Genomic DNA, 26,941 nt, shown 5'->3' with positions numbered 1-26,941 from the left:
ATTGCCCACGCCTACGGGCGATAACCTTCAGGGAAGGCGGGGAGGACTGACCCCCGGAGGCAGGAACTCCAGCGGGATGTTGGCGAGCTCCACGAACGACGGCGGTCGGATATTGAGTCTGGCCGGGCTCGACGTCTTGAATCGACGCCACCTCACCGCTTGCACCGGATCGGTCGACTCCACCTCCTGGATGGCCCAGAATATCAGGTCGAAGTCCATCCCTCCATCGTCGTTGGCAAAACGGCAGCGCTCCGCGAACGTGATGTTGCGGATAACATCGACGCAGACCTCCGGCCACGCATCCCGAATCGGGAACCTGTCCCGCACCACCCGAAGTATCTCCGTCCTCGCCGCCGGTGAGTGCGAGTCGATTGGTGGCTGCATCTCCACCGGTACCGGCGGCTCCACCAGAATCATCACCGGCTTCGCCACCATCGACGAAGGTTGAAGACGACGAGTTGGCCTCCTCCATCTCGAGTTCGTCATCGGGAAGATGAGAGGAGAGGCCGAGCGGTGGATTCGAGTGAGCAGTGGTGGGTGGATTTACTCTAGGAGGGTGGGTGAGGGGCTGGTGGTCATTAATGGCGGATGCGGCCCGTGTGGGTGTCGCCTGCTCGGGTCCCGTGTCGTGACACGCCATCACCGCGTTTCGTGGCTAGATCACATACATCTAGATATATTTTCCTTTTTTTCTTTTCTTATTATGTTTGATTGAGTCATTTATATGTGCAATACTTAGGGCACATCTAGACATACCCTTTTAAAAATAACAGTATCGCATTTTCCTTATAGAAAACTATCCTATATTATGCAAATCCTATAAAGTTTGAGGCCTTAACTCATCAAAGGGCACCGGCCTTGTGTGTTTGGTAGGGTGCATGAGCCTAAAATTTTCCTTCCCCACCCACTTTTGAATGTTTGATAAAGTGTATGAAGGGTGCATGAGTCCACACTAACTTAATACAAATATACTAGATGCATGCATGAAAATGAGTGTTGAGATGAACATCCATAAAATGAAAACAACTATGTTGGAATGAGAATGCAACCAAACACACTTAAGAAGGTCGACCGAGGGCCCAAAGAATTTTCGAAGCCCACCCGTCCACCGCCAGCCCGCCACGTCCCATCGCCTCACCTCACCTCACCTCACCTCACCGGTACCATGAACCATCCCGCGCTCACCCCGCGGGCCCCACCTGCCATCCTCCGATCCTGACCCGGGACGGGGCGCACGCGCACGCGCACACACGCCCTCCAAATCCAAATCCGAGCACCAGCCAGACCTGTCTCCAGCTTATTTCGTTTTCCCCCTCCACCTCGGCGCGCTCCCTCTCTCGAGATCCAGCACCTAGGGTTTGCCCCCGCCGCCGCCATGGATCCCGACGGGGACGGCTCCTTCCACAGGAAGGAGGCCATCTCCGCCGTGCAGGACGTCGACCAGTACTACGGCGACGACGACGACTACGACGACCTCTACAACGACGTCAACGTCGGGGACGGCTTCCTCCACGCCTCCCAGCCCCCCGTCCAGCCCCAGCCGCCCGCGCTGCCTCCCAAGCAGCACCAGCTCCCCCCGCAGCAGGCGCCGCCGCCGCCGCAGCAGCAGCAGCAGGTTCTGCCTACCCCTTCGCTCCCGCTGCCCCCGCCGCCGCCTCCGATGGGGCACCCGGAGAAGGCCCACATCCCGGGTGTCGGCGCCGCCCCTCCCCCCATCCAAGACCGCCCCAACCCGTCCCATCTCCCGCCGCCGCCTCAGCCTCCCGTCGCCGCGGCGCCGCCGCCGCCTCCCCACCACCAGATCCAGTCGGGAGGAGACGGCTTCCACCGGCAGGGAGGGGGCAACTTCGGGGGAGGACCGATAGTTGTTGGCAACGGCGGGGGTGGCGACGGCCCTGGCGCCACGACGCTCTTCGTTGGGGACCTCCACTGGTGGACGACGGACGCGGATCTGGAGGCGGAGCTGGTCAAGTACGGCCATGTCAAGGAAGTCAGGTTCTTTGATGAGAAGGCGAGCGGGAAATCCAAGGGTTATTGCCAGGTCGATTTCTTCGACCCTGGCGCCGCTGCCGCCTGCAAGGAGGGCATGAACGGACACCCCTTCAATGGTCGCCCCTGTGTCGTGGCCTTTGCTTCGCCCAACACCGTACGCCGCATGGGTGAAGCTCAGCTCAAGAACAACCAACCGATGGGTCAGCAGAATTCAGGTATGCAGAAGAGTGGTGGTAGAGGTGGTGGTGGTCCACCTGGAGGCCCGCCTGGGCCTCAGGTTGGAGGAAACTATGGTGGCAGGGGAGGCGGAGGAGCTGGTGGTGGTGGCGGCGGCGGAGGAGGAGGTGGAGCTGGTGGCGGAAATTGGGGCAGAGGTCCAGGTGGTGGGATGGGGGGTAGAGGTCCTGGTGGGAATATGAGGAATCGGATGGGTCCGGTGGGTGGCCGAGGGATCATGGGGAACGGAGGGATGGTGGCTCCACCGCCACCAATGATGCATCCCGGAGGGATGATGGGGCAGGGATTTGATCCCACTGGTTATGGTGCAGCCATGGGAAGGATGGGTGGAGGGTTTGGAGGGTTCCCTGGTGGACCTGGGGGTGGACCGTTCCCAGGCTTGATGCAGCCATTCCCACCTGTGGTTGCTCCTCATGTGAACCCAGCGTTCTTTGGGAGAGGAGGTGGTATGGGTGCAGGGGGTGTTGGAATGTGGCCAGACCCAAGCATGGGTGGTGGTTGGGGAGGCGAGGAACAATCAAGCTATGGGGATGATGCAGCATCTGATCAGCACTATGGAGAAGGTGCTAGCCATGGTAAAGAGAGGCCACCGGAGCGGGAATGGTCAGGTGCACCTGAAAGGAGGCGGGAGAGGGAAAAAGATTTGCCCCCACCACCAGAATTGCCAGAGAGAAGGCACCGTGATGAAAGGGATATGGGTCGTGAGAGGGAAAGAGAGAGGGACAGAGGAGGAGATAGGGAAAGGGAGAGGGACAGAGGAGATAGGGAAAGGGAGAGGGATAGAGGAGATAGGGACAGACACCGGGATGACAGAGATCGCCATGGTGATTACCACAGGCACAGGGAGCGCGATTCTGATCGTACTGAAGACTGGGATAGAGGAAGGTCATCTGGGAGACGAAGCAGGTCAAGGGAAGTTGATCACTCAAAGCGGCGACGAATGTCGCACGAGTGATGTACCTGGATGCCTAGCGTAGGGGCAGTGGCAATCCGAGGTGGCATATTTTTTGCACATGCCGGCTTTCAACCGTTCACTGCTTATAACTGGTGGATTTTGTGTCTCCAGGGATCTGTTGTAGCATTAACTGAGATGTAAGTTCTGCTTTATCTGTTCTTGTTTTTTGTTTTGAGTGTAATCATTCTTTCATTTGGTTGTATACCTGTACGTAGCTTCCTGTCGTTGGATATCACTGTGTATAGCTGCATATACTTGTGTACCTACTGTATACCATCTGTATAACGCTCTGGTTGCTGTTTTGTATAGATTTTTCATTAATTCTTTTGTAGCTTTAAGGCATTGCTCAAGCTGGGAACTCAAGAATGTAACTTAGATTTGTAACTTGTAAATAAGCTGTTGTAGAAAACTTCCTTGTAATCCAATTATTGTTTATATGATGTATTCTCAAAAAGGAACTGTAAGGGCTCTCACCCTGTATTCTTCAAATATGAGCAGTGGTGTTTATGCTCCAGCATTTTGATAAGTACTCAAGAGTAGGCCTTGAAGTTAATATAAGTTGTAAAAAGACCTAATTGTATTGTTTTGGAGCTTGTAATTGCTTATGTCATTCCTGTTCCGCAATGGGTGCTCTGACAATTAGTCGAAAGGTCCTTTGCTGGAAACAATGTTCTTGCACACTGAGATAATTGAACACATACTTGTTGAAGTGCGTGACTTGTACCAAAGTTTCACATTTACATTAATCAAGTGCAAAGTCTGGAGGTGACAAGTTGCACTGCATAACTTATTTCCAAAGCTTGAAGTCTAGTGCTCCAGCGATCTATGGTGTAGAAACATAATAGCCAGCATAAGTGAGACCATAGAGTTGGGGAAGTTATATCTTATATGCCAGGACCTATCTGTACTTGATAAAAGCTTAAGTTTTACTGAATATAGAGAATGTTTCACCCTTTCACATGTGTAAGAACTATTGTCCCGTGTTGGATGTTCATGTAACATGTTATATTCTGGTAAGTAGACTTAGCACTCACTAAAATGAGTATCATGCTATGACTGCGGCTGAACCAAACTAAGATTCCTTCTCAGTTGAATATAATTATCATTTGCAAATGCATTCGTGTATACTAGAAAACAACATATTTTTGTTTTCTGCTATCACCAATTTGCAAATGCATTCGTGTATACTTGACTGCTATCACCAATAGATGTCAAGTATCTAGTGAGGAACATATATGCTTGTCTTGAAAACGTAAGCACTGCATATTTTCTTTTCTTCATGCATCCTGTTATGTGTCCATTGACGGAGAATATCAAATCAAACATGATTTTATTTTGACGACATTGGTGACTGCTAGTCCTTTCTATTCAGTGATCTATACATATATTGATCTCCTTATTCAGGAATTGTTTTAGGCTATATGAACTGTTATGCATTCTTTCTGTACTTAAACAATTGTCAGAGTTTTTTTATGCCGGTATCTTTCCTTTTGGCTGTAGTGAGCTGCTATATGGTTTCCATCCATTTAGACCATTACATTGTGGCCCGATCATTCCTAGTTTTGTGATTTTTGAACCGAGTCTGTAACTTTCACTGCATTATCATGCTACCGGTGGAGTTGCCCCTGCTACTTTTTATTAGCCTGCTTATTTCATTGCCTATTTGGCTGTGAAGGAGAAACATTTTACAGCAAATACTATTATCCTGTATTGAGGTTGAATGTATTAGTTTAATCATTTTATGTTTAGGTACTTTGTGTTGAGATGAAATGTTTCTAGATATAATTTTACATTCTTCTTTTTGAAATATGTCCATAGTTTTCTTTACAACAAATCCATAGATAGTCTGAAAATATTTTTTGTTGGCTACAAACTTTTTGTCGGCATCTAGTACCTGCTGCAAGTCTGTAGCTTATTTCTACTTAGCTCTATTTGCCATTAATAACTTAGTTTAGCAAATTTACTTGTAACACCATTAAGTTCACAGCCTTCATGTATTAGTTTTCATATTCAAATGCTGGTAACTGTGGTATAAAAGATAGTACCACTTCTGTTAAACTGCCAAAACGTCTTATATTAATGAACAGAGGGTGTAGTTTTTAAGGTTATGCTGTATTGTATGTTCTGGTGCTATTATTAGTTTTTACCTATTTGTATTCCTTTGCTGCTGGCCTGCTACCACGTACTGACTTCTTGTACTCTCTTTCTCTCTTGCAGCCATACAAGCAGTTCGAATAAGTGTGAAGCCATGATTCTAGCCTCCTCGGATACAAGATGTTGCTGCTGCCTGCCTACGCCTACCTGCCCCTACCTTTAATATACTTGCGAGTGGCATAATATTGCCGGAAAGACCTGTCAAACGTGTTGTGATTCCCCTGAATACTCCTTTTGTTTACTTATTATGCGAGGATAGAGCACTCCGAGAGTGCGATAATGTACTGTCTACTATGTATTAGGATGATACTGGTCTGTAACCTTGTATTATTACTTTTGCCTTTTTTTTTAAAATTATCTCTGCTGCTGGTGGACAAGTGATCCAACATCCAACATTCATGTGGCTCGTCCTTGCCTGGAGGTAGCTGCAGTGTTTGTTTTTTCTAGGTTTGTGGCTGTGTTGTACACCTGTATGCCGCCTGTGAATGATTAACTGACCTAGATGTTGGTTGTTGTGCTTGTGGCTGTAGATTTGGAGCAGCCTATAACGCTAGGAATGTACACATGCAGTTTCTAAATGTTGCTAGGTTTGTGTTTCTTTTGGTAGATGTTGTACAGTACGTTTTGTGAATACGGCAGCACAATGTTCTTACCTCTAGAATGCACATGTTGAACTACTGTGTGTGCTATCTGTGACCTATGTGTGTTTGTATGACCTGGCAAAATAAGAGCCAAAATACATTTAGGGCTTGGTTGGTATGGCTGTTTTTCGACCAGTACGCAGAGGTTGCCAGGACTCTGCTCTGTGAGCTATTACCCTCCGAAATCAAACTCCATGCACATGCCAAAGCAATGGCCTGAAAGTTTTGAGAACATACAATACAACAATAACAAAGCCTTTCAGTCCCAAACAAGTTGGGTAAGCTAGAGTTAAAACTCATAAGATGTCGAAACCAAGTCATGGTTCTACCACGGGTATAACTAACTTTGAGGCCCCCCCTGTCCATGGCTAAATCTCTGGGTCATTTGGACAGGTTGAACCAGTGGATGTTCAATAAAATTCACAAACATGTGCATGAAACCAAACAATAGCCTGATCGGGTCGCAAATGTTCAGACCATTGAGAACAATAATCTCTAGGTCGTCCAAACAGGTCGAACCATTAGATGTTCACTACAGTTATACAAGTTGACATCTCTACTAAGACGCCACCCAGTCATATACTGAACATAGTGGATAACATTACAACAACGAGATCAGAGGCATCATCGGCTCAGATCCAAAATGAGAGGATACAAACACGGATCCTCTGCGATACAAGACCTAGTGACGACAACTGCCAATTCGCGTGCACATCATATCATAGGCGAAGCACGGTGACCGCTGAGCCTCACGAGAGCTGCTCTAGGCACAGAGCATTGTCAATGTCTCCAAGCCAAGTTAGAGTACAAAAGCTTGGAGTCTCAGTCTTGCCTCCGTTACCGCCTTCAGGAACTCCTCCGTAGGATTGTCTTTAGCGGCTGCTAGAGCCGTGACGTAGGCTGACATTTCCTGCTCCATCTTCTCCGTGTCGATATCACCTACCGTATCCTGCCTCGTAGCAAATAGGAGGATCAACAAGTTAAGAAATTAGTTTTAGATAAAGACATAATTGATTCACATTTTTATAGCACAAGATGTAAAAAAGTGCTGAGGAATTCACGGAAATGTAAAAATACATGAGCTTACATCGAGCTGAATTGGTTCGCATTCCAACGATGAATCGTCAGGTCTGTCCGTGGGATGAGAGGCTCGGTTGTTCTCTGTTATTTTCCTGAATACCTTCATCAGAGCAGAGATTTCAACATCCATAGAGGCTACATCCACTTTAAGTTCCTCGACTTTTGTACTTGACATCTTTGCCTCCCATTCCAACTTCTCCAATGCTGCTTGCTTCTCTGCCAACATGATCTGCAACAACAATAAAAAATCAAAGGGTATTTAGCAGTGCTATTACTCAAGAAGTGATTACACTGAGTTTGTACTTTTATGATGCAGAGATAGAAGACATGGAAGTCTTTTGTGACACAGACAATCATGAATGCACAAGCCGAAAGTAGCAAAATCGATACTCCCGTCGAGCACTGTAGACAGTACGGGTTAGTTCAAATAGAAAGAATCGTGTTGGCATTTTGCTCCGTTTCTTCTTCTTTAGAATCTATTGTTCAACATTAAAAGAGACTTAAAGACACATAAGCATCTTTAGCATGGTACTGAAACGCAATGAGAGAAACATATATTACTAATCAAGTAGATGTATGAGGTTTTCTAAAAAAAGGCAAATAAAGCTTAAAATCCATAGTTCCGTCTGTCCTTGTTAGATACATGAAAGCATGGCCATTTCTACTTAGCATTGAATGCCGAGCAGCAGCGCAGGTAGAACCTCAAATCAGCATATTAAGTTTCTTTCCTCAGTTCAGTTCAATCAAATCAAAAACAGATGGTACACGACAGGGCAACTAAAGTGGAATGACTATAGGCTCACAAAACATGATGTGCACTTGTATATGTAACTGCATCATTTTCTGATTGTTTTCGAATGAGATATTACTTAAGACACATCGCCTTTTATATCAGAGGACACATACAGATACAGCGCAGAGACAAAAGAAAGAGAGGCAAACTTTGTCGTCTAAATGAGTAGTGTCTAATAGCAATCATCTTCGTCAGTGTAAATTTTACATGAAGCAGTAATGTGGTGCTAGGATGGTTTTTTCCTCAATGAAGGCGCCGTGTAACTGGTTAAGCAGTAAAATAGTGCTCTACAAATATAAACTGCAGCGATGTGCCAAAAGTACCAAGAGAGTCCAGTATACCTTTGCGCAATGCAACTCGGAGCCAGTAGATTCGACCAGCGATTCCTTGTCATTAAGCTGGCTTCTCAATTCGTCGACCGCTTCGTTCGCGGCACTGACCCTGCCAATCAAGTTCTCCGCGGACCGCAGAGCTTCGTCCTTCTCAAGCAGCTTGTCTTGCAGGCCACTGAGCTGCTCCTGCAGAGCAGCGCGCTCTTCCCTCTGCTTCTGCCCCTGATCCGGCTGCTGCCGCCTCTTGGCGGGCGTGGTTCTGGTTGGCTTGACAACCTTTGGCTCAGGAACCTGCACATGTGGTAGATGTTGGCATAGATCAAAACCACCAGTACAAACAGTAACAACCACCACTAACAAGCGCGCGTATCTAGTTTTGGCAGGTGCAGTGAGCACTGTTTCAGGACAGTTTCCTGCTGCTGGTGTCCATTCACACCGGGCCTTGCAGGAGCACAATGCCGACGCTCCTCGCCTCCAAGGACAGGCTCAGGCTTTGAGCACCCAAGAACCCAGCATTTGCGGAGCTAGACAAAGAAGCGATTCGGAAAGCTAAAAGCTGCTTGAAAAGGAGATTTAGAGCGGGGTCAAGGAGGCCTCTCCTCTCGCTCACCTTCTTGGCCTGATGCGGAGCCGCCGTGTACGCCATCGACACCACCCTCCTGCACCGAGAAACACGGGGGGAAAATAGAGTCAAGGACGGCCCGAGCAGACCCCGGAAGGAAATTTCAAACGGGGCCCCGGGCGGAAATGCAGATCGAGGGCAATGGGACCTGGAGGAGGGCGCGGAGGGGGCGAGCCCGCCCCGGATCCTGGACCTGGAGGCCGGGCCCGCCGTCTTCTCGGCCATCTTGGTCTTCTCCGGCGGCGGCGGCGGCGGCGGCGGAGGGACGGGCGGCGCTGGGAGTGGACTGCGGGCGTGGTGGACCGGTTCTATGACGGAGTGCGCTGCTACCACTGCACTCGTGCCTGCGTCGTGGACCCGCGGGGTGGGGTGGGCTATGCCCGATACCGGCCTACCTGGGGGATTTTGTTCTGGGATTTACTCCACTTCGTATTTGTTTTTAAAAACGTTTTTCGTTGAGGATGAGTAAATGCTTCGCAGTCGTGTCGCCGTCGAGCAACATTCCGCCTGGGGAAAATATGGGGAACCTACGACGTGTCGGCCACCGCAGGAACTGTTTTTCTTTTTAATTTTGAACTGTCAAAAAGGTTGTTAGGTGCAAGTATGGGTCGCTTTCGCCGTGCCTCCCTCCTTTCTCGTTACCGGTCTCTTCTCTCGAGTAGCACCCATTTTTCTCAAAAAAATTATACGGTCTGTCCTTACATTTTTTACGATAATACGTATCTTATTTATGTCATAAATATTAAATTATAAATCATGTAAAGACTGATATGATAAAACTAAAAAGATAGTAAAATTTGTTGAGCTTGATATCAACATCCGTCATCTGCCTTCGGCACCACCACAATAGTCACCAAAGAAAAAACTGACAGATCACTTCCTTACCCGAGCTCGACGCGACTTCATCGATGATATACAGCCTTGCGGACCTTCAATGTGGCTCACCAAAGATGAAGCCATTGTCGTTGAAAGAATCTGATCGGGGCAACACCCTGGACACGCCATGGAACTCCAAATCTAACACTCCGCCACGACTATGACGCGGGAGGAGGAAACCATACGTGTCATCCATCAACCACGAATCCATCATACGTTTCATGTTCCAGATATCATCGATGCATACCACAATATGCATCCGCTCCTGGACTACCTCTCAAGCTCCACGCCGACGCTGCAACAGACACCGTCGCAATGACAGAGCCCGATGACACAAGTCCACCACAAGAATGCCGTCGCTGCCACGATATCCTCACTTGAACACACTGGTTCCCAAATCCATCATCGACCATAAAGACGATCGCCTCGCCGGAGAAGAATTTGGAGCTTCTTTATTCAGCATCGCCCTCGCTGCCGTCGAAGCCAAGACATTGGACGATCCAAAACCTAAGCTACTAGGGCCCTAAACCCAAAGCAAAAAACGATCCGCGTGCATGGGATCTCACGACCCCTCTCACGACCGACGAGCCAAGAGGTCATCGGCGGAGGAGAGCCGCCGAAAACGGTGCCTAAAGATTGGTTCTCTTGGCGACGACGACTATGGTTTCTCGTCTGCCCCGATTTGTCCTTTTAACTTGCGGGCACACACCTCACTAACCCTTCTATTTGAAAATTTCCTCAACACAATCTTTATACACGAAATAGATAAAAAAATATGGTTCTCCATACGCCCCCTCTACGGAGCGTCGTGCTACCGAGACGTACCCCTCTCGCGCCCGTGGCAAACATTTTGCATACAACCCCCTCATCTTGCTCAAAATTAACCCGCGTGCCACCGCTTACGACATTGATGTGAATATGCGATAGAGTTCACCAAGACAACACATTTTCATTTGTCGTCCATCCCAACCCTACGTCGTGCTCGAAGGCGACGACGTCGTGGGGTGGTGCAAGATGATAGTTGTTGTGGCCTCAACCACACATGCTCGAGCATGGGGGATCTAGCGCGGTTGGCGACAACATTCTCGCAACCCCGCATCTCAGTTCATGTGATGGGCATACGATGGCCGGAGCAAACCCCTCTCGCGATATGGTCCATTGCCACTCAAAAAACTACGTTGATTCTGTTCACATGGACCTCAAATGTGAAGGTTTCGACTGCGTTAGTTCAGTTTTAATCATGAATCACGTTTGATTCGAGCTCGTTCGCCCAGGGTTTACTTTGCTTCATATGGTTTTAGTCCACTGTCTTAAAATTTCCGATTTTCTTCATTTGGCACATGAAGGTAGTGATTTGTACACGTAGAGCTAGTGCATGTTGGTTTTTCTTTCATATCGGAGCGATTAGGTCATATCTGAATGGAATTTTATTTGTGTGATGCTAGGGAAACTTTTTGTCATTGTTGGAAGAAATGATAGAGGAGTTGGGGTATGAGACTACATGATTAATAGAACATATATGTTGCTTCGAGGAATGCAAATGAATGAGCATGGACTAACATTTATTAAAGATAGAAATTACACCACCCGCATCAAGCCAATGGTTACAATGGGGCACAAATATCTGATGTCCCATCTTGATCATGTGAACACCATGCGTTCTATGATTGCAAGAGAGATGATGTGGTTAACAACCCATATGAAAATGTGGCTCCTCTTATTAATCCAATGAAGAGGAGTAGAGGGGTCATAGAGGATAGTAGTTCAGATCAATGCATGATCTTTGTATGTGTTAATGATATAACAAACTATTTGCATGCAAGTGTGGAAGTACCAAGCAACAGTGCAAGCAGACAAGAAGAAGAAGAATAAGGATTGACGAGTGAGTTTGAGTCAAGGATGTAGATTAAAACCTAGTGCAGGAAGATTGGAATAGTGATGAAGAAAAGCCGGGCAGAATGGAAGGGAAATGAAAGAGTTGGCACAAGATATAAATTCAACTGGTCAATTTTTGCGACTTCTCTTATTCAAAAGATGAGGAAATGAAGTTCAACTTCGCACATTTCTCTAAAGAAGATATGAATTCATCAAGTTTTCATGTGGGCAGAATTTTTCCTCACTTGATTTTTTAAACCGCTAGGCAATATCGTTACAAGGATAGATTGTGAATTACCTTTCCCAAAAAATGTCAGAAAAAGGGTGAGAGGAAAGTGTTGTCATGGGTGCCCTTGGAATATTTATGCATAATACGATAACATGACAAAAGCATTCATGATGAAGACTTTAAATGGTGAGCACACATGAGCCAAACAGTGGTTAGTAAAATCATTTAGTGCCAAATTCATAGATGAGAGATATTTGGAGAAGATAAGAGTAGATGAAAAATACAATTACAAAGTTTAGGAGTACTTATTCAGGAAGAGTATACCATGAAAGGTGTGAAGCAGAAGATTTGTGGGAGCAAGGATGCATGCATTCAATATAATTGAAGGAGATGAAATGGTTCAGTACGAAAACTTATGGCCTTATGGGACTATGCAATCGAGCTAAGGTGATCAAACCCTGGGAGTATATTTTTCCGCGAGTTGATCACCATGGACAATTCAATAAGTGTTATTTCTCATTTGATGCCTCCAAGAGTGGTCATTCTATAGGCCTATGATTTTTCCTGGATGTATGTCAATTGATGAAAGCACAATTGCTCCTTAGGGTAGTTTTGATAATTGATCACAACATATGCATCATTGGAATAATGTGTTTTCCAAGTATATTTCAGAAAAAATCAAAAGATGCTATGGCTTAAGGTTTATATGGAGATGCCCCTCGATGCAAGAAAGGAATAATATTGGCTCAAGCTTCAAGCTAGAAAACTCTTCATTTTATATTTGTGAGAAATCACTTTTTGAGTCCATAGGAAAGCCAATACTATTAAAAGGGTGTGAGGTAGTAAAATGAACTTATTGCTCAAATACTCAAAGTTAGCCACCAAAACACTGAGTCATTTTTCCCACATATCCACTATGTCAAGTTCCACATTCACAAATTCGGTGTCACCAACATTTCCACATCGGACCCACCGAGTTTGAACCTCAGACAGAACCCTAGCCATTCCCACCAAATCGGTGCAACCGAAACTGCATCCGTGCTACCGAGTTTGGGTGACCAACATTCTGTTGCCAAGATACACAAACTCGAAATTTCCGACTTTGAGTATCGGTGCCACCGAGTTTGGCCATCTGACCATTAGTCACCTTTTCGGTGCCACCGAGTTGTGTATATCGGTCTCACAGAGATTCAAAAGTTCACACCTTTAGTGCTAGTCAGTACCACCGAGTTTCCAACTTCGGTGTCACCGAGTTTTCTCTTTTGTGTGTAACGGTTGGATTTTGGCTGCTGCCTATATATACCCCTTCACCCACCTCTCATTCATGGGAGAAGCACTCAGAACACACACTTAATTTCCAGATCCATTTTCTGAGAGAGAGAACCACCTACTCATGTGTTGAGACCAATATATTCCAATCCAATCATTTGAAACTTGATCTCTAGCCTCCCCAAACTGCTTTATGTTGAGGAGACTATCTTTAGAAGCACAAGAGCAAGGAGTTCATTGATCTACCCCATCTATTACCTTTTGGAGGGTGGTGCCTCCTAGATTGGTTAGGTGTCGCTTGGGATCCTCCTACTTCGTGTTGTGGAGTTAAGCAGAGATGTTTGTAAGGGCAAGGAGATCGCCTACTTAGTGAAGATCTACCGTGAGTAAGGCTAGTCCTCCATGGACGGAAGACGTCGTGGGATAGACAAGGCCGCTTCTTTGTGGACCCTTCATGGATTCTTTCCGTGGGTTGAAGTCTCCACTAACATGGACGTACGATAGCGCCACCTATCGGAACCGTGCCAAAATCGCCGTGTCAACCTCATGCATTTAATCTCCTTACCTTACTCCTCTATTTACACTTGCATGTTTACTTTCTGCTGCTATACTATTAGAACTGCATGTGTAGGGTGTACTTGACTTGTTATAACTGTCGTAGATGCCTCTCAACTAAAATTGGGAAAAGGCAAAAAAAATTATCTTGTCAAGTGGCCTAGTCACCCCCCTCTAGACATACTTTCGATCCTACAAATGGTATCAGAGCTGCCACAACTCCAAGAATTCCCATTAATTTGGTGTGGATTCCCAAGAGGAAGAACTAGAAGTTCTTTAGGGGTGACTCTGCCAATGAAATTCACTCTTATTCATTTTGACAAGAACTGTATGCAATCAACCTCAACCATATGCATTAGTTCAAGGAGTCATACATTCCCTCAAAGATAAGCAAGGAACAAGGTAATTAATGCATCTTTGGACATTATCCCATGTGTGCTTCACTCCATGTCCATAGATATTCTTGCATATGTTCCTTTTGTGTGGGACTAACCCATGTAGGTGAAAGGAGTATGAAAACAACAAGGATTGATCCCAACTCAAGATGATCTTCCTCAACATTGAGCATCCACCACTATTTCACCTACTTGAAGTCCTCTACGACAAAACCCAAGGTTAGTTGATCCCTCTTAGTGGGGATATCATATCAAGGGGGAGCTTTACTCTAAGACTTGAGTATAAGCATCTCCTAAGGATATGAACACATTAATGCTTATGTAAAAGTGGTAACCTCACTTGTGCTTAACGATGAGTATGACCTATGATCAAGTATTTTTACTTGGCTCCTATGTCAATATACTCATATATAGATGACTTTGTCATCGCCCAAGTGCATGATAGCTGCTAGGATGTTTGTGCATGTTCACCATGTTTTATTCATCATTCTTATTCTGTGAGCATGTTGGTCTGCATGTGTTTGACCATTCGAGGACATCCAATTGTTGTTATTTGGCTTTTGGTTTATCTTTTGCCAATTGGATGGACAAGAATGCCTAGGACCCTTCTCTATCAATCTACGCTATCTCATCTCAAGTTCTATTCATTCTTCATCACAAAACTTGAACAAGCACTTGTCGATCCCTCTATGTGAAGGTGCACTCAGAGTTCCGTATCGTCAAAGGCTGCCGTCCAAAACCACTTCGAAAAACTCGGTGTGACCAACTCCACAAACTCGGCGCTACCGATTTTTCAAATTTGATCAGGTTTTCCTATCTCGCACCACCGAAATCGCCAATTCGGTTACACTGAGTTTCCTTGTCTACTAACAACTGAGGAACTCGGTGACACCTATTTTGCCATCTCGGTGACACCGATAGCGCACGGGTATATATATCCATGGACCGAATCTTTTCACTTCACTTTGTTAAAACCGTTCATTCGCCAAACCCTTGCTGCCCCTGAGACCCTAGGTCATCGCTTTTACCTCCCCAAGCGCCTCCGCCACTAAGATTCGCCGACGCTGATGCAATCAACTCTGTCGTCATCGCCGTAGCCGGACCACCACCAAGTTAGGGTACGGATCTGAATTCCTTTTGTGTTCCTCTATATGATTCTTACGCATTGGGAAAGATTTTCTTCGAGCCACCATGTGCAAACCCTTCCTTCCACCAGATGAATCTCGTAGTGTAGAAGAAGTAGAAATCTTGGATGTGATCTGTCGCAGTATGCAACTTGGTGAGACCGAGTTTGTAAAATCGGTTCCATCGATTCTTGTTTTAGGGTTCCTGAGAAGCAACTCGGTGAGACCAAACAGCTCTTTTCGGTGCCACCGAAAATGACTGCCAAGTTTGCGTTAAGTGAGTAAGCTTTCACGGTGACTCCGAAAATGCCAACTCGGTGCCACCGATTTACATCCTGCAGAAGATCATACCCTAAGTTTCAGACTTCAAATTTTCAAAAAAGATTTGAATTTTGTGATGCTCATCCATTCTGTCTTTTCCTATATCCACTTCACAGGTTCTGTTGTTTGGTGTTGAGCGTGTGTGCCAGTATGTCAGGTTCAGATGATAGTCAGAATGACTTCAGAGAGCAGAGAGTTGAGATGGACTCACGCTCTAGTCCACAGAAGTCTGCTTTAGACCCAAGTTCTCCCAGTTCTCATGGCTTGCCCAAGGCAGCTACCAGGCAAAGGAAGAAGCTAGTTTCTGATGAAGAGGACTCAAATTTTATGCCAGAAGAAACTTCAGCTCCTTCAAAGGTTGTGATACGTCTCCAACGTATCTATAATTTTTGATGGTTTCATGCTATTATCTTGTCAAACTTTGGATGTTTTGTATGCCTTTTATATATTTTTTTGGGACTAACTTATTAACTCAGTGCCAAGTGCCACTTCCTGTTTTTCCCATGTTTTTGACCCGTTTCAGAGGAAGATTTTGAATGGAGTCCAAACGGAACGAAACTACCAAAAAGATTTTTTCCGAAACAGAAAAAGATCGGGAAGCCTGAGAATCGGGGCAGGGGGCCTGCAGGGACCCCACAAGCCCCCTAGCCGCGGCTAGGGGGGTCGCGCCTCCCTGGCTTGTGGGCTCCCTGGGCCACCTCTGCCCTAGGACTTTCGCCTATAAATTCCCTAAAATCCTAGAAAAAATCAGGAGATCGTCGAAAGTACTTTTCCGCCGCCGCAAGCTTTTGTCTCCGCAAGATCCCATCTAGGGCACGTTCTGGTGCCCTGCCGAAGGGGGATTCGGATACGGAGGGCTTCTTCATCAACACCATGACCTCTCCGATGATGCGTGAGTAGTTCACCATAGACCTACGGGTCCATAGCTAGTAGCTAGATGACTCCACACCATATTTTCAGCCTTACTCTTTTTCTTCGTTGCACTTTCTGCCTTCAGATCTCACTTTACAATCAATCTTGAAGGGATTGACAACCCGTTTATAGCGTTGGTGCAAGCTCTTTGTGTGTGTGCAGGTACTCTGGACTTGACGAGATTCTCCTACTGGATTGATACCTTGGTTCTCAAACTGAGGGAAATACTTACTGCTCCTGTGCTGCATCACCCATTCCTCTTCAAGGGAAAACCAACACAAGCTCAAGAGACGACAGAAGTTTTCTGGCGCCTTTGCTAGGGAAGGACTTTTGTCGACGTAGCAGAAGGATTTTTGGCGCCGTTGCCGGGGAGGATCAAGTCAAGAACTCATCCAAGTAGGTGTCGCAAAATCATCTCTTGCATTTACTTTGTTTGCCAGTTGCCTCTCGTTTTTCTCTCCCCCACTTCACAAATTTTCCTTTTTCTTTGCCTTTCTCGTTCGCTTTTTTGTTTGCCCTTTTCTCTTGCTTGCTTTCTGTTCGTCTGTGTGGGATAGTCTACCTGTCCTCATGGCTAGATCCACCACTTCGTACGATACTCCCGAGAGCGAAGTTCTCAATTTCAAACAAATTGAGGAAGAAAACTTAAAGGATGCTAGGTATAGGATTTGCAATGCTCAGAGTAGATCTACTCATAAGCAATCCACTACCGTCCTGCTTCGAAGTTTTTATGTGGGTGTTTCTCCTTGGAATAGGTATATTATTGACACCATCGTAGGTGGAAATTTCTTGGGTAGCCATACCGTTGATTCTTACGGAGCTGTAATAAATTTGGTAGGCTCACCCCCACTCATGGTTAATGGAACTACCTTAACTCTGGAACATGTGATGCGTAGGCTGGACGTCATTGAAAATGAAGTTGCTACGATCAAACTCATTGAGAATTTGGATAAAAAGAACCACAATCAAATCACTCAGTACGGATCCAAGGTGGGAATGGTTTTGAAAAATTTAAAGGAGAAGGAACCTACAGTTAACGAAAAACTAGGTCATGATTCAGCTAGGATTGGTAAACTAGAGGATGTTATAACCAACTTGGGTTCCGCTTTTGCTGCTGTGCAGAATACTCCAAACTTTGCCCACAATAAGGTCACCAAGTCTGTTTTTGTTCCCAAGAATAGTGGTGAATCATCCAGCAAGAAAGATGAAAACCTTAAGATGATAAGTGATCACGCTATTTATGGTTTGAGCACCAAAGACGATGATACGTGATTCTATCGCTTTTATGCCTAGCTAAGGGCGTTAAACAATAGCGCTTGTTGGGAGGCAACCCAATGAATTTATCTTTTTTCTTTCTGTTTTGTTGTGTCCACACCATCATAATTCTGTTGTGATTGTGTTTTTTTGTTTGAGCCAAGCAAAACCTTTATGACTAGTCTTGGTGATGGTTGTTTGATCCTGCTGGAAAAAGACAGAAACTTTTCACTCACGAGATGATTTTTCATTTTTATTGAGAGAGATCTTTTGAGTTGATTCTTTTTGCTGCTGGTTGATATGACTTTTTCCCAGACAGTCGTAATTTTTCAGAATTTTTGAGGTACCAGAAGTATACGAAGTATACAGATTGCTACAGACTGGTCTGTTTTTGTTGAGTTGGTTGCTTGTTTTGATGAAACTATGGATAGTATCGGGGGGTACTAGCCATGGAAAAGTGATAATACAGTATCCCAACACCAATATATATAGAAATCAAGATTGCTACAGTACCAAAAGAGGTGGTAGTTTGTTTTCTTGTGCTAATGATATCACGAGTTTCCGTTTAAGTTTTGTGTTGTGAAGTTTTCAAGTTTTGGGTGATGTTCTCATGGAAAAAGAGATAAGGAGTGGAAAGAGATCAAGCTTGGGGATGCCCAAGGCATCCCAAGCCAAATTCAAGGACACCAAAAAGCCTAAGCTTGGGGATGCCCCGGGAAGGCATCCCCTCTTTCGTCTTCAATCCATCGGTAACATTACTTGGAGCTATATTTTTATTCACCACATGATATGTGTTTTGCTTGGAGCGTCTTGTATCGTAGGAGTCTTTTTTTGTCACAATCATCCTTGCTGCACACCTTTAGAGAGAGACATGCACTCATCGTGATTTTGCTAGAATGATCATAGTGCTTCACTTATATCTTTTGAGCTAGATAATTTTTGCTCTATGTGCTTCACTTATATCTTTTAGAGCACGATGGTGCGTGACTTGGTAGTTGGATTATGCTATGAAAGTAGTCCCAAAGGTGATAGGTACCCATAGAGGATACAAAAACCTCCATCCTCATGTGCATTGAGTAGAAAGAGAAGTTTTGATTCCTCTCAATTAGTTTTGAGACGTGGATTTGGTAATATTAAGAGTTATGTTAGTAGGGTGTTGTGAATCTAGAAATACTTGTGTTGAAGTTAGTGATTCCCGTAGCATGCACGTATGGTGAACCGCTATGTTAGGAAGTCGGACCATAATTGATCTATTGATTTTCATCCTTTGTGTTGAGGTCAGGATCGCATGATGGTTAACACCTACCAACCCTTCCCCTAGGAGTATGCGTTTAGCACTTTGTTTTGATTACTAATAAAAACTTTCGCAACAAGTATGTAAGTTCTTCATGACTAATGTGAGTCCATGGTATAGTTGCAATTTGACCTTCCACCATTGCTAGCCTCTCTAGTGCCGCGCAATTCTCGCGGGTGCACAAACCCACCATATGCCTTCCTCAAAACAGCCACCATACCTACCTACTATGGCATTTTCATAGACATTCTGAGATATATTTCCATGCAACTCTCACCGTTCCGTCTCATGACTTGTGCCGTCACTCTCATATTGCCATTGCATGATCGTAAGATAGCTAGCGAGATGTTTCAACGTCATACGCCAAGCTAGATCGTTGCACATCCCGGTACACTGCCGGAGGCATTTCCTATAGGGTCAACATCGTTCTAAGCTTTGAGCTGTGAGTAAATAAAAGTGTGATGATCGTCATTATTAGAGCATTGTCCCATGTGAGGAAATTAAAAAAAGAGTCCAAAGAGCCCAAATAAAAAAGAGAGGCCCAAGAGCTCAAAAAAAAAGAGAAGGGACAATGCTACTATCTTTTTCCACACTTGTGCTTCATAATAGCACCATGTTCTTCATGATTGAGAGCTTCTTGCTTTGTCACTACCATATGCTAGTGGGAATCTTCATTATATAACTTGGCTTGTATATTCCAATGATGGGCTTCCTCAAAATTGCCCTAGGTCTTCGTGAGCAAGAAAGTTGGATGCACACCCACTAGTTCTCCTTCTGAGCTTTCACATACTTATAGCTCTAGTGCATCCTTCGTATGGCAATCCCTACTCATTCGCATTGATATCTATCAATGGGAATCTCCATAGCCCTTTGATACGCCGAGTCAATGTGACCATCTCCTCCTTTTTGTCTCACAACCACCACCACACTCTATTCCACCTATAGTGCTATATCCATGGCTCATGCTCATGTATTTTGTGATAGTTATAAAAAGTTTGAGAAAGTAAAGTGCGAAAACAATTACTTGGCCAATACCGGGGTTGTGCATGATTTACATTAGTTGTGTGAGGATGATGGAGCATAGCTAGACTATATGATTTTGTAGGGATAACTTTCCTTGGCCTTGTTATTTTGAAAGTTCATGATTACCTTGCTAGTTTGCTTGAAGTATTATTGTTTTCATGTCAATAGCAAACTATTGTTTTGAATCTTACGGATCTGAACATTCATGTCACATGAAAGAAGTTGCAAAGGACAACTATGCTAGGTAGCATTCCACATCAAAAATTCAGTCTTTATCACTTCCCTACTCGAGGACGAGCAGGAGTTAAGCTTGGGGATGCTTGATACGTCTCCAACGTATCTATATTTTTGATGGTTTCATGCTATTATCTTGTCAAACTTTGGATGTTTTGTATGCCTTTTATATATTTTTTTGGGACTAACTTATTAACTCAGTGCCAAGTGCCAGTTCCAGTTTTTTCCATGTTTTTGACCCCTTTCAGAGGAAGATTTTGAACGGAGTCCAAACGGAACGAAACAGCCAAAAAGATTTTTTCGGAAACAGAAAAAGATCGGGAAGCATGAGAATCAGGGCAGGGGGCCTGCAGGGACCCCACAAGCCCCCTAGCCGCGGCCAGGGGTGGCGCGCCTCCCTGGCTTGTGGGCTCCGTGGGCTAGCTCTGCCCTGGGACTTTCGCCTATAAATTCCCTAAAATCCCAGAAAAAATTAGGAGATCATAGAAAGTACTTTTCCACCGCCGCAAGCTTTTGTCTCCGCAAGATCCCATCTGGGGCATGTTCTGGTGCCCTGCCGGAGGGGGATTCGGATACGGAGGGCTTCTTCATCAACACCATGACCTCTCCGATGATGCGTGAGTAGTTCACCATAGACCTACGGGTCCATAACTAGTAGCTAGATGGCTTCTTCTCTCTCTTGGATCTTCAATACAAAGTTCTCCATGATTTTCATGGAGATCTATCTGATGTAATCTTCTTTTGCAGTGTGTTTGTCGAGATCCGATGAATTGTGGATTTATGATCAGATTATCTATGAATCTTATTTGAGTTTCTTCTGATCTCTCTTATGCATGATTTCATATCCTTGTAATTTTCTTCGAGTTGTGGGTTTTGTTTGGCCAACTAGATCTATGATTCTTGCAATGGGATAAGTGCTTGGTTTTGGGTTCATACCATGCAGTGACCTCAGCCAGTGACAGAAGGGGTAGCGGGGCACGCATCGTGTTGTTGCCATCAAGGGTAAAAATATGGGGTTTTCATCATTGGTTTGAGATTATCCCTCTACATCATGTCATCTTGCTTAAGGCGTTACTCTGTTCGTCATGAACTCAATACACTAGATGCATGCTGGATAGCGGTTGATGTGTGGAGTAATAGTAGTAGATCTAGAAAGTATCGGTCTACTTGTCTCGGACGTGATGCCTATATGTATGATCATTGCCTTAGATATCGTCATGACTTCGCGTGGTTCTATCAATTGCTCGATAGTAATTTGTTCACCCACCGTAATATTTGCTATTTTGAGAGAAGCCTCTAGTGAACACTATGGCCCCCGGGTCTACTCCACACCATATTTTCAGCCTTACTCTTTTTCTTCGTTGCACTTTCCGCCTTCAGATCTCACTTTGCAATCAATCTTGAAGGGATTGACAACCCCTTTATAGCGTTGGGTGCAAGCTCTCTGTGTTTGTGCAGGTACTCTGGACTTGACGAGATTCTCCTACTGGATTGATACCTTGGTTCTCAAACTGAGGGAAATACTTACCGCTCCTGTGCTGCATCACCCTTTCCTCTTCAAGGGAAAACCAATGCAAGCTCAAGAGGCGACAAAAGTTTTCTGGCGCCTTTGCGAGGGAAGGACTTTTGTTGATGTAGCAGGCTCCAATGAAGGTTGTTAGGAATGTAACTGCTACCCCTGCTGATCTGAGAGCACCTGAGTATGCCAGGAAAAGAACAAGACTTTCCAAGGATGCACCTGCAAAGAAAGCCGGTGTGAAGAGGCCCAAGAAGAGAACTGTCCATATTGTTGGCAGAAAGACTTCAATGTTTGAAGATCTAGAAGGTGCTGATGAAGAAGCTCCTGAGGAGATCCGAGTTCCTCCCATGAAGTAGAAACTGATGGATGATGCAATGAAGTCTACTCCCAATCCTGCTGCTAAAGCAAAGAAGGTTCCAGCTTCCAGGAAGACCACCAAAGACATGCGTGTAGCTACTAAGAGCAAAGGCCCTGCATCCATTGCCCATGCTGTAGAGGAGGAAGAAGATGAGAATTCTCCAATTCTCAGGAAGCTCAGACCAACCCTTCCAGCCCACAATGCTGCTCATTCTATAACAGAAGATATGAAGAAGATGTAGGATGCTGGACTAAGAAAGTGGATATCTAATGATCCATATGCTGTCATAAGAAGAACTGTTGTTGATCCAAGGTTTCACACCAAGGAACAACAAGATTTTTATGAGACTGTCTTGTATGACAAGAGTCGTGCTGTCAGCGATATGAGGTATGTCGACTGGGCATATCAAGGAAAATGAGAATTTCTTTCCACATGTTCAAGAGAACTTCAGACTAGTTGACATAGAAGAGTTTGTTGGCAAAGAGATGACCTCTTGGAATGACGAGTTGGTCATGCAATTATATGCAATTGTTCATTTCTATGATGACTCTTTAATCTGGATGACTCATGGTCACAAGTATGAAGCCACAATTGATGAATGGGATGCTATCATTGGTGCTCCCGAGCAGGAAGAATCAGATGTAGACGTGTATGCAGAAGCTAAACAAAATCACAACTCAATGGCCAATATGTACAAGACCATTCCACATGAGTACTTGTCCAGTCACAAGTTTGGTTTAGTGTATTTTCTTCAAGCTGGCATTCCTACGGTGAACACTATACTGCGATACACACTCATGCCTAAGTCAGGTGATGAGAAGATGATCAGAGGATATTCTATCAACCTGTTGCACGTGATAGACACACATACCAGATTTAGAGTGATGGACTTGATAGTGGAGACTATCTGGAGAACTGCTGCGGATCAGAAGAGATCCTGCGGATATGCACCTTACATTCAGATGCTCATCAATGCCAAGCTAGGCAAGCATGCATATCTACTTGATCGTCCCCATCTTCCTTTTCAGCCTCAATATGAAGATAATGAGGTTGTGATGGATGACAATGATCCCAACTCAGCTGCAGCAAGAATGGCAGCAAAGGCAACAGAAGCTGAAGCTGCTAGAAATAGGCGACCTCCAGTTCCATAGCTCAGAACTCAAGCTGAGCAAATGACATTTCTAGTGAGCACTGTCCAAGGCATGGAGAAGAACGTCCAAGAGATCATGCAAAATCAGAAGTGTCTTAAGAGAGTTGCGGAGACAAAATTCCACAACATGGATGTGAAGGTAACTGAGTTGACCACCATTGTCACACAACTTCAACATGAAGTTGACTCTATGGAGATTCCAACCTCAGAGGATGAAGATGAAGATGATGATGATGATGACGAGGGTGAGTCTCCTCCTCCCACTACTACTAGGTTCAACACCAAGCCTCGGTCAGTTGTTGTTCCTGCTAAGGGGACACGACAAACATCTTCAGCACAAGCTTCAGCACCTTCAGCACCAGCTCTAGCTCAAGCTCCTTTAGTATCAACTCCTCCAGCTCCACGACATTGAGCAGAAGCCTTCACAGACGCTGTTCTGTCGACTCCATCATCAGCTGCCCAGAGAGACGAGTAGTTCTATACTTTTGAACTTTTTGGTAACTTGTTGCCAAAGGGGGAGAAATGTATAGATCATAGACTTCGTGTGAGAGATAGCTTTTGACTTTATTTGCTCTCATTTGGTTTTAAAAACTTTGGTTTTTGGATAAATTTATCCTATCTGTGTGATTGATGATACATCTTCAACGTATCTAAAAAATTTGATTGTTCCATGCTATTATGTTATCTGTTTTGGATGTTTTATATGCATTTATATGTTGTTTTATATTATTTTTGGAACTAACCTATTAATCTAGAGCCTAGGGCCAGTTTCTGTTTTTTCCACGTTTTGAGTATTGCAGATAAGGAATATTAAACGGAGTCCAAACAGAACAAAATCTCTCGAAAGATTTTTCTTGGACCAGAAGACACCCAGAAGACTTGGAGTAGGGGGAGGGCATCTGCCGGGAGGCCACAAGCATGCAGGGCGCGTCCTAGGGGGTGGTCGCGCCCCGTGGCTTGTAGGTCCCATGCATGTCTCCTAACCCTATTCTTTGGCCTATAAATTCCCAAATATTCCCATATCGCCAAAAAGAGCCACGAAAATACTTTTACGCCGTCGAGAGCCTCTGTTCCCGTGAGATCCAATCTGGGTGCCTTCTCGAGTAATCTGTCGGAGAGGGAATTGATCACGGAGGGCATCTACATCAACTCCATTGCCCCTCCGATGATGTGTGAGTAGTTCACCACAGACCTGCGGGTCCATATCTAGTAGGTAGATGGCTTCTTCACTCTTTTTGATCTTCAATACCATGTTCTTAATGATCTTCATGGAGATGTATCCGATGTAATACTCTTTTGCGGTGTGTTTGTCGAGATCCAATGAATTGTGAGTTTATGTTCAGATTATCTATGAATATTATTTGAGTCTCTTCGGAATTCTTATATGCATGAGTTCATTTCTTTGCAAGTCTCTTCGAATTATTGGTTTGGTTTGGCCAACTAGATTGGTAATTCTTGCAATGGGAGAAGTGCTTAGTTTTGGGTTCAATCTTGCGGTGTCCTCACCCAGTGACAAAGTAGGCGTAGCGAGGCACGTATTTTATTGTTGCCATCAAGGATAAAAAGACGGGGTTTTCATCATATTGCCTGAGTTTATCCCTGTACACCATGTCATCTTACTTAATGCGTTACTCTGTTCTTCATGAACTTAATACTCTAGATGCAGGCATGAGTCGGTCGATGTGTGGAGTAATAATATTAAATGCAGAATCATTTCGGTCAAATTGACACGGAGTTGATGCCTATATGCATAATCATTGCCTTATATATCTTCATAATTATTCGCTTTTCTATAAATTGCTCGACAGTAATTTTTCACTCACCGTATTATTTTCCTTTAGGAGAGAAGCCTATAGTGAAACCTATGGCCCCCGGGTCTATTTTACATATTATATTTTCAGATCTATAAACCAAAAATACCAAAAATACTTTGTTGCATTTTATTTACTTTTGTTTCCCAATCTTTTATACCTATCTCTGTCAGATCTCATCCTTGCAAATAACTGTGAAGGGATTGACAACCCCTTTATAGTGTTGGGTACAAGTGTTTGATTGTTTGTGTAGGTACTACTATTGGGGCCTTGCTTGTTCCTCCTACTGGATTGATACCTTGGTTCTCAACAAACCGAGGGAAATACTTATCTACTTTTCTACATCACCCTTTCCTCTTCAAGGGAAAACCAATGCAAGCTCAAGAGTTAGCAAGAAGGATTTATGGCGCCGTTGTCTGGGAGGATACATAGCAAGATCACGCCTACCAAGTACCCATCACAAATTCATATCTTGCATTTACTTTATTTTCCATTTACCTCCCGTTTTCCTCTCCCCCACTTCTAAAACGATTTTCAGAAAATACCAAATTTTTTTGCCTTTTTATTCGCCCTTTTTCCGTTCATCTTTTTGTTTGCTTGCTTGTGTGCTAGATTGCTTGCTTTGTCACGATGGCTCAAGTGAATACCAAGTTATGTGACTTTTCCACTGCTAATAATAATGATTTTATTAGTACTCCGATTGCTCCCGCCACTAGTGCGGAATCTTGTGAAATTAATGCCGCTTTGCTCAATCTTGTTATGATAGAACAACTTTCTGGCCTTCCTAGTGAAGATGCCGCATCCCATCTAAATACTTTCCTTGAGTTGTGTTATATGAAAAAGAAGAAATACGTGGAAAATGAAATGGTTAAATTAAAGCTATTTCCTTTCTCACTACGAGATTGTGCCAAAATTTGGTTTTCATCTTTACCTAAAAATAGTATTGATTCATGGAATAAGTGTAAAGATGCTTTTATTTCCAAGTACTTTCCGCCCGCTAAGATTATATCCCTTAGGAACGATATAATGAATTTTAATCAACTCAATCATGAGCATGTTGCACAATCTTGGGAGAGGATGAAACTAATGATTAGGAATTGCCCCGCACATGGTTTGAGTTTATGGATGATTATACAATTTTTTTATGCGGGATTGAATTTTCCTTCTAGAAATATTTTAGATTCCTCCATGGGTGGTACCTTTATGGAGATCACATTAGGATAAGCTACTAAACTCCTATATAATATTATGGCAAATTACTCTCAGTGGCATACCGAAAGATCTCCTACTAGTAAAAAAAGTGCATGCTATGAAAGAAATAAATACTTTGAGTGGAAAGATGGATGTATTGATGAATTTTTTTGCTAGTAAGAATGATCATATTGATCCCAATGTTATGCCTTTGTCTTCTTTTATTGGAAATAATAATGAATCTATGGATATGAATTTTGTTGGTAGGAACAATTTTGGCAATAACGCGTATAGAGGTAATTTCAATCCTAGGCCGTTTCTTAGTAATTCCTCTAATAATTATGGTAATTACTACAACAATTCTTTATTGAAATTATAATAAGATGCCCTCTGATCTTGAGAATAATATTAAAGAATTCATTAGCTCTCAAAAAGGTTTCAATGCTAGGATTGAAGAAAAATTGCTCAAGATTGATGATTTAGCTAGGAACGTTGATATAATTTCTCTTGAGATTGATTCTCTGAAAATTAGATCTATTCCACCCAAGCATGATATTAATGAGTCTTTAAAATCTATGAGAATTTCTATTGATGAGTGTAAGTAAAGAACCGCTAGAATACGTGCTAAGCGTGAATGGCTTGAAAAGGTGTTTTCTCGTGATAATAATAATGAAGATCTTAAAGTGATTGGTGTGACACCTATTGAATCTTTGTTTTATAGTATAAATCTTGAAAAGGATGGGAC

At 44.2% G+C, this 26,941-nt stretch overlaps 2 protein-coding genes across 2 annotated transcripts; one reads left to right on the top strand and one right to left on the bottom strand.

The window, feature by feature from the left end:
- Positions 1-1,262: 1,262 nt before the first annotated feature.
- On the top strand, positions 1,263-5,916 carry LOC123399127 (translation initiation factor IF-2-like). The gene is made up of 2 exons (XM_045093551.1): positions 1,263-3,321; positions 5,402-5,916. Exon 1 carries the CDS (start codon positions 1,376-1,378, stop codon positions 3,182-3,184), a length of 1,809 nt encoding a protein of 602 aa, XP_044949486.1. The 5' UTR covers positions 1,263-1,375; the 3' UTR covers positions 3,185-3,321; positions 5,402-5,916.
- A 494-nt stretch (positions 5,917-6,410) lies between these two features.
- Positions 6,411-9,155, bottom strand: LOC123399128 (protein MICROTUBULE BINDING PROTEIN 2C-like). Its single transcript, XM_045093552.1, has 5 exons — positions 8,955-9,155; positions 8,795-8,843; positions 8,194-8,475; positions 7,067-7,288; positions 6,411-6,928 (listed from the first exon to the last, which is right to left on the bottom strand). Exons 1-5 carry the CDS (start codon positions 9,029-9,031, stop codon positions 6,779-6,781), a joined length of 780 nt encoding a protein of 259 aa, XP_044949487.1. The 5' UTR covers positions 9,032-9,155; the 3' UTR covers positions 6,411-6,778.
- Between the last annotated feature and the right edge of the window lie 17,786 nt (positions 9,156-26,941).

Source organism: Hordeum vulgare, chromosome 5H (assembly GCF_904849725.1).
Source record: "Hordeum vulgare subsp. vulgare chromosome 5H, MorexV3_pseudomolecules_assembly, whole genome shotgun sequence".
NCBI lineage: Eukaryota > Viridiplantae > Streptophyta > Magnoliopsida > Poales > Poaceae > Hordeum > Hordeum vulgare.
Note: the sequence above shows the minus strand (reverse complement) of the source record. Positions and strands in the feature narration are given on the sequence as shown.

Bases quoted from the DNA above. Each gene is read 5' to 3' on its own strand.
- LOC123399127 (XM_045093551.1), top strand. From the start codon at position 1,376: ATGGATCCCGACGGGGACGGCTCCTTCCACAGGAAGGAGGCCATCTCC.
- LOC123399128 (XM_045093552.1), bottom strand. From the start codon at position 9,031: ATGGCCGAGAAGACGGCGGGCCCGGCCTCCAGGTCCAGGATCCGGGGC. The intron at 8,476-8,794 runs GTGAGCGAGAGG...CCACATGTGCAG, and splicing joins CTCCGCATCAGGCCAAGAAG to GTTCCTGAGCCAAAGGTTGT. The intron at 7,289-8,193 runs GTATACTGGACT...TTGTTGTTGCAG, and splicing joins CCGAGTTGCATTGCGCAAAG to ATCATGTTGGCAGAGAAGCA.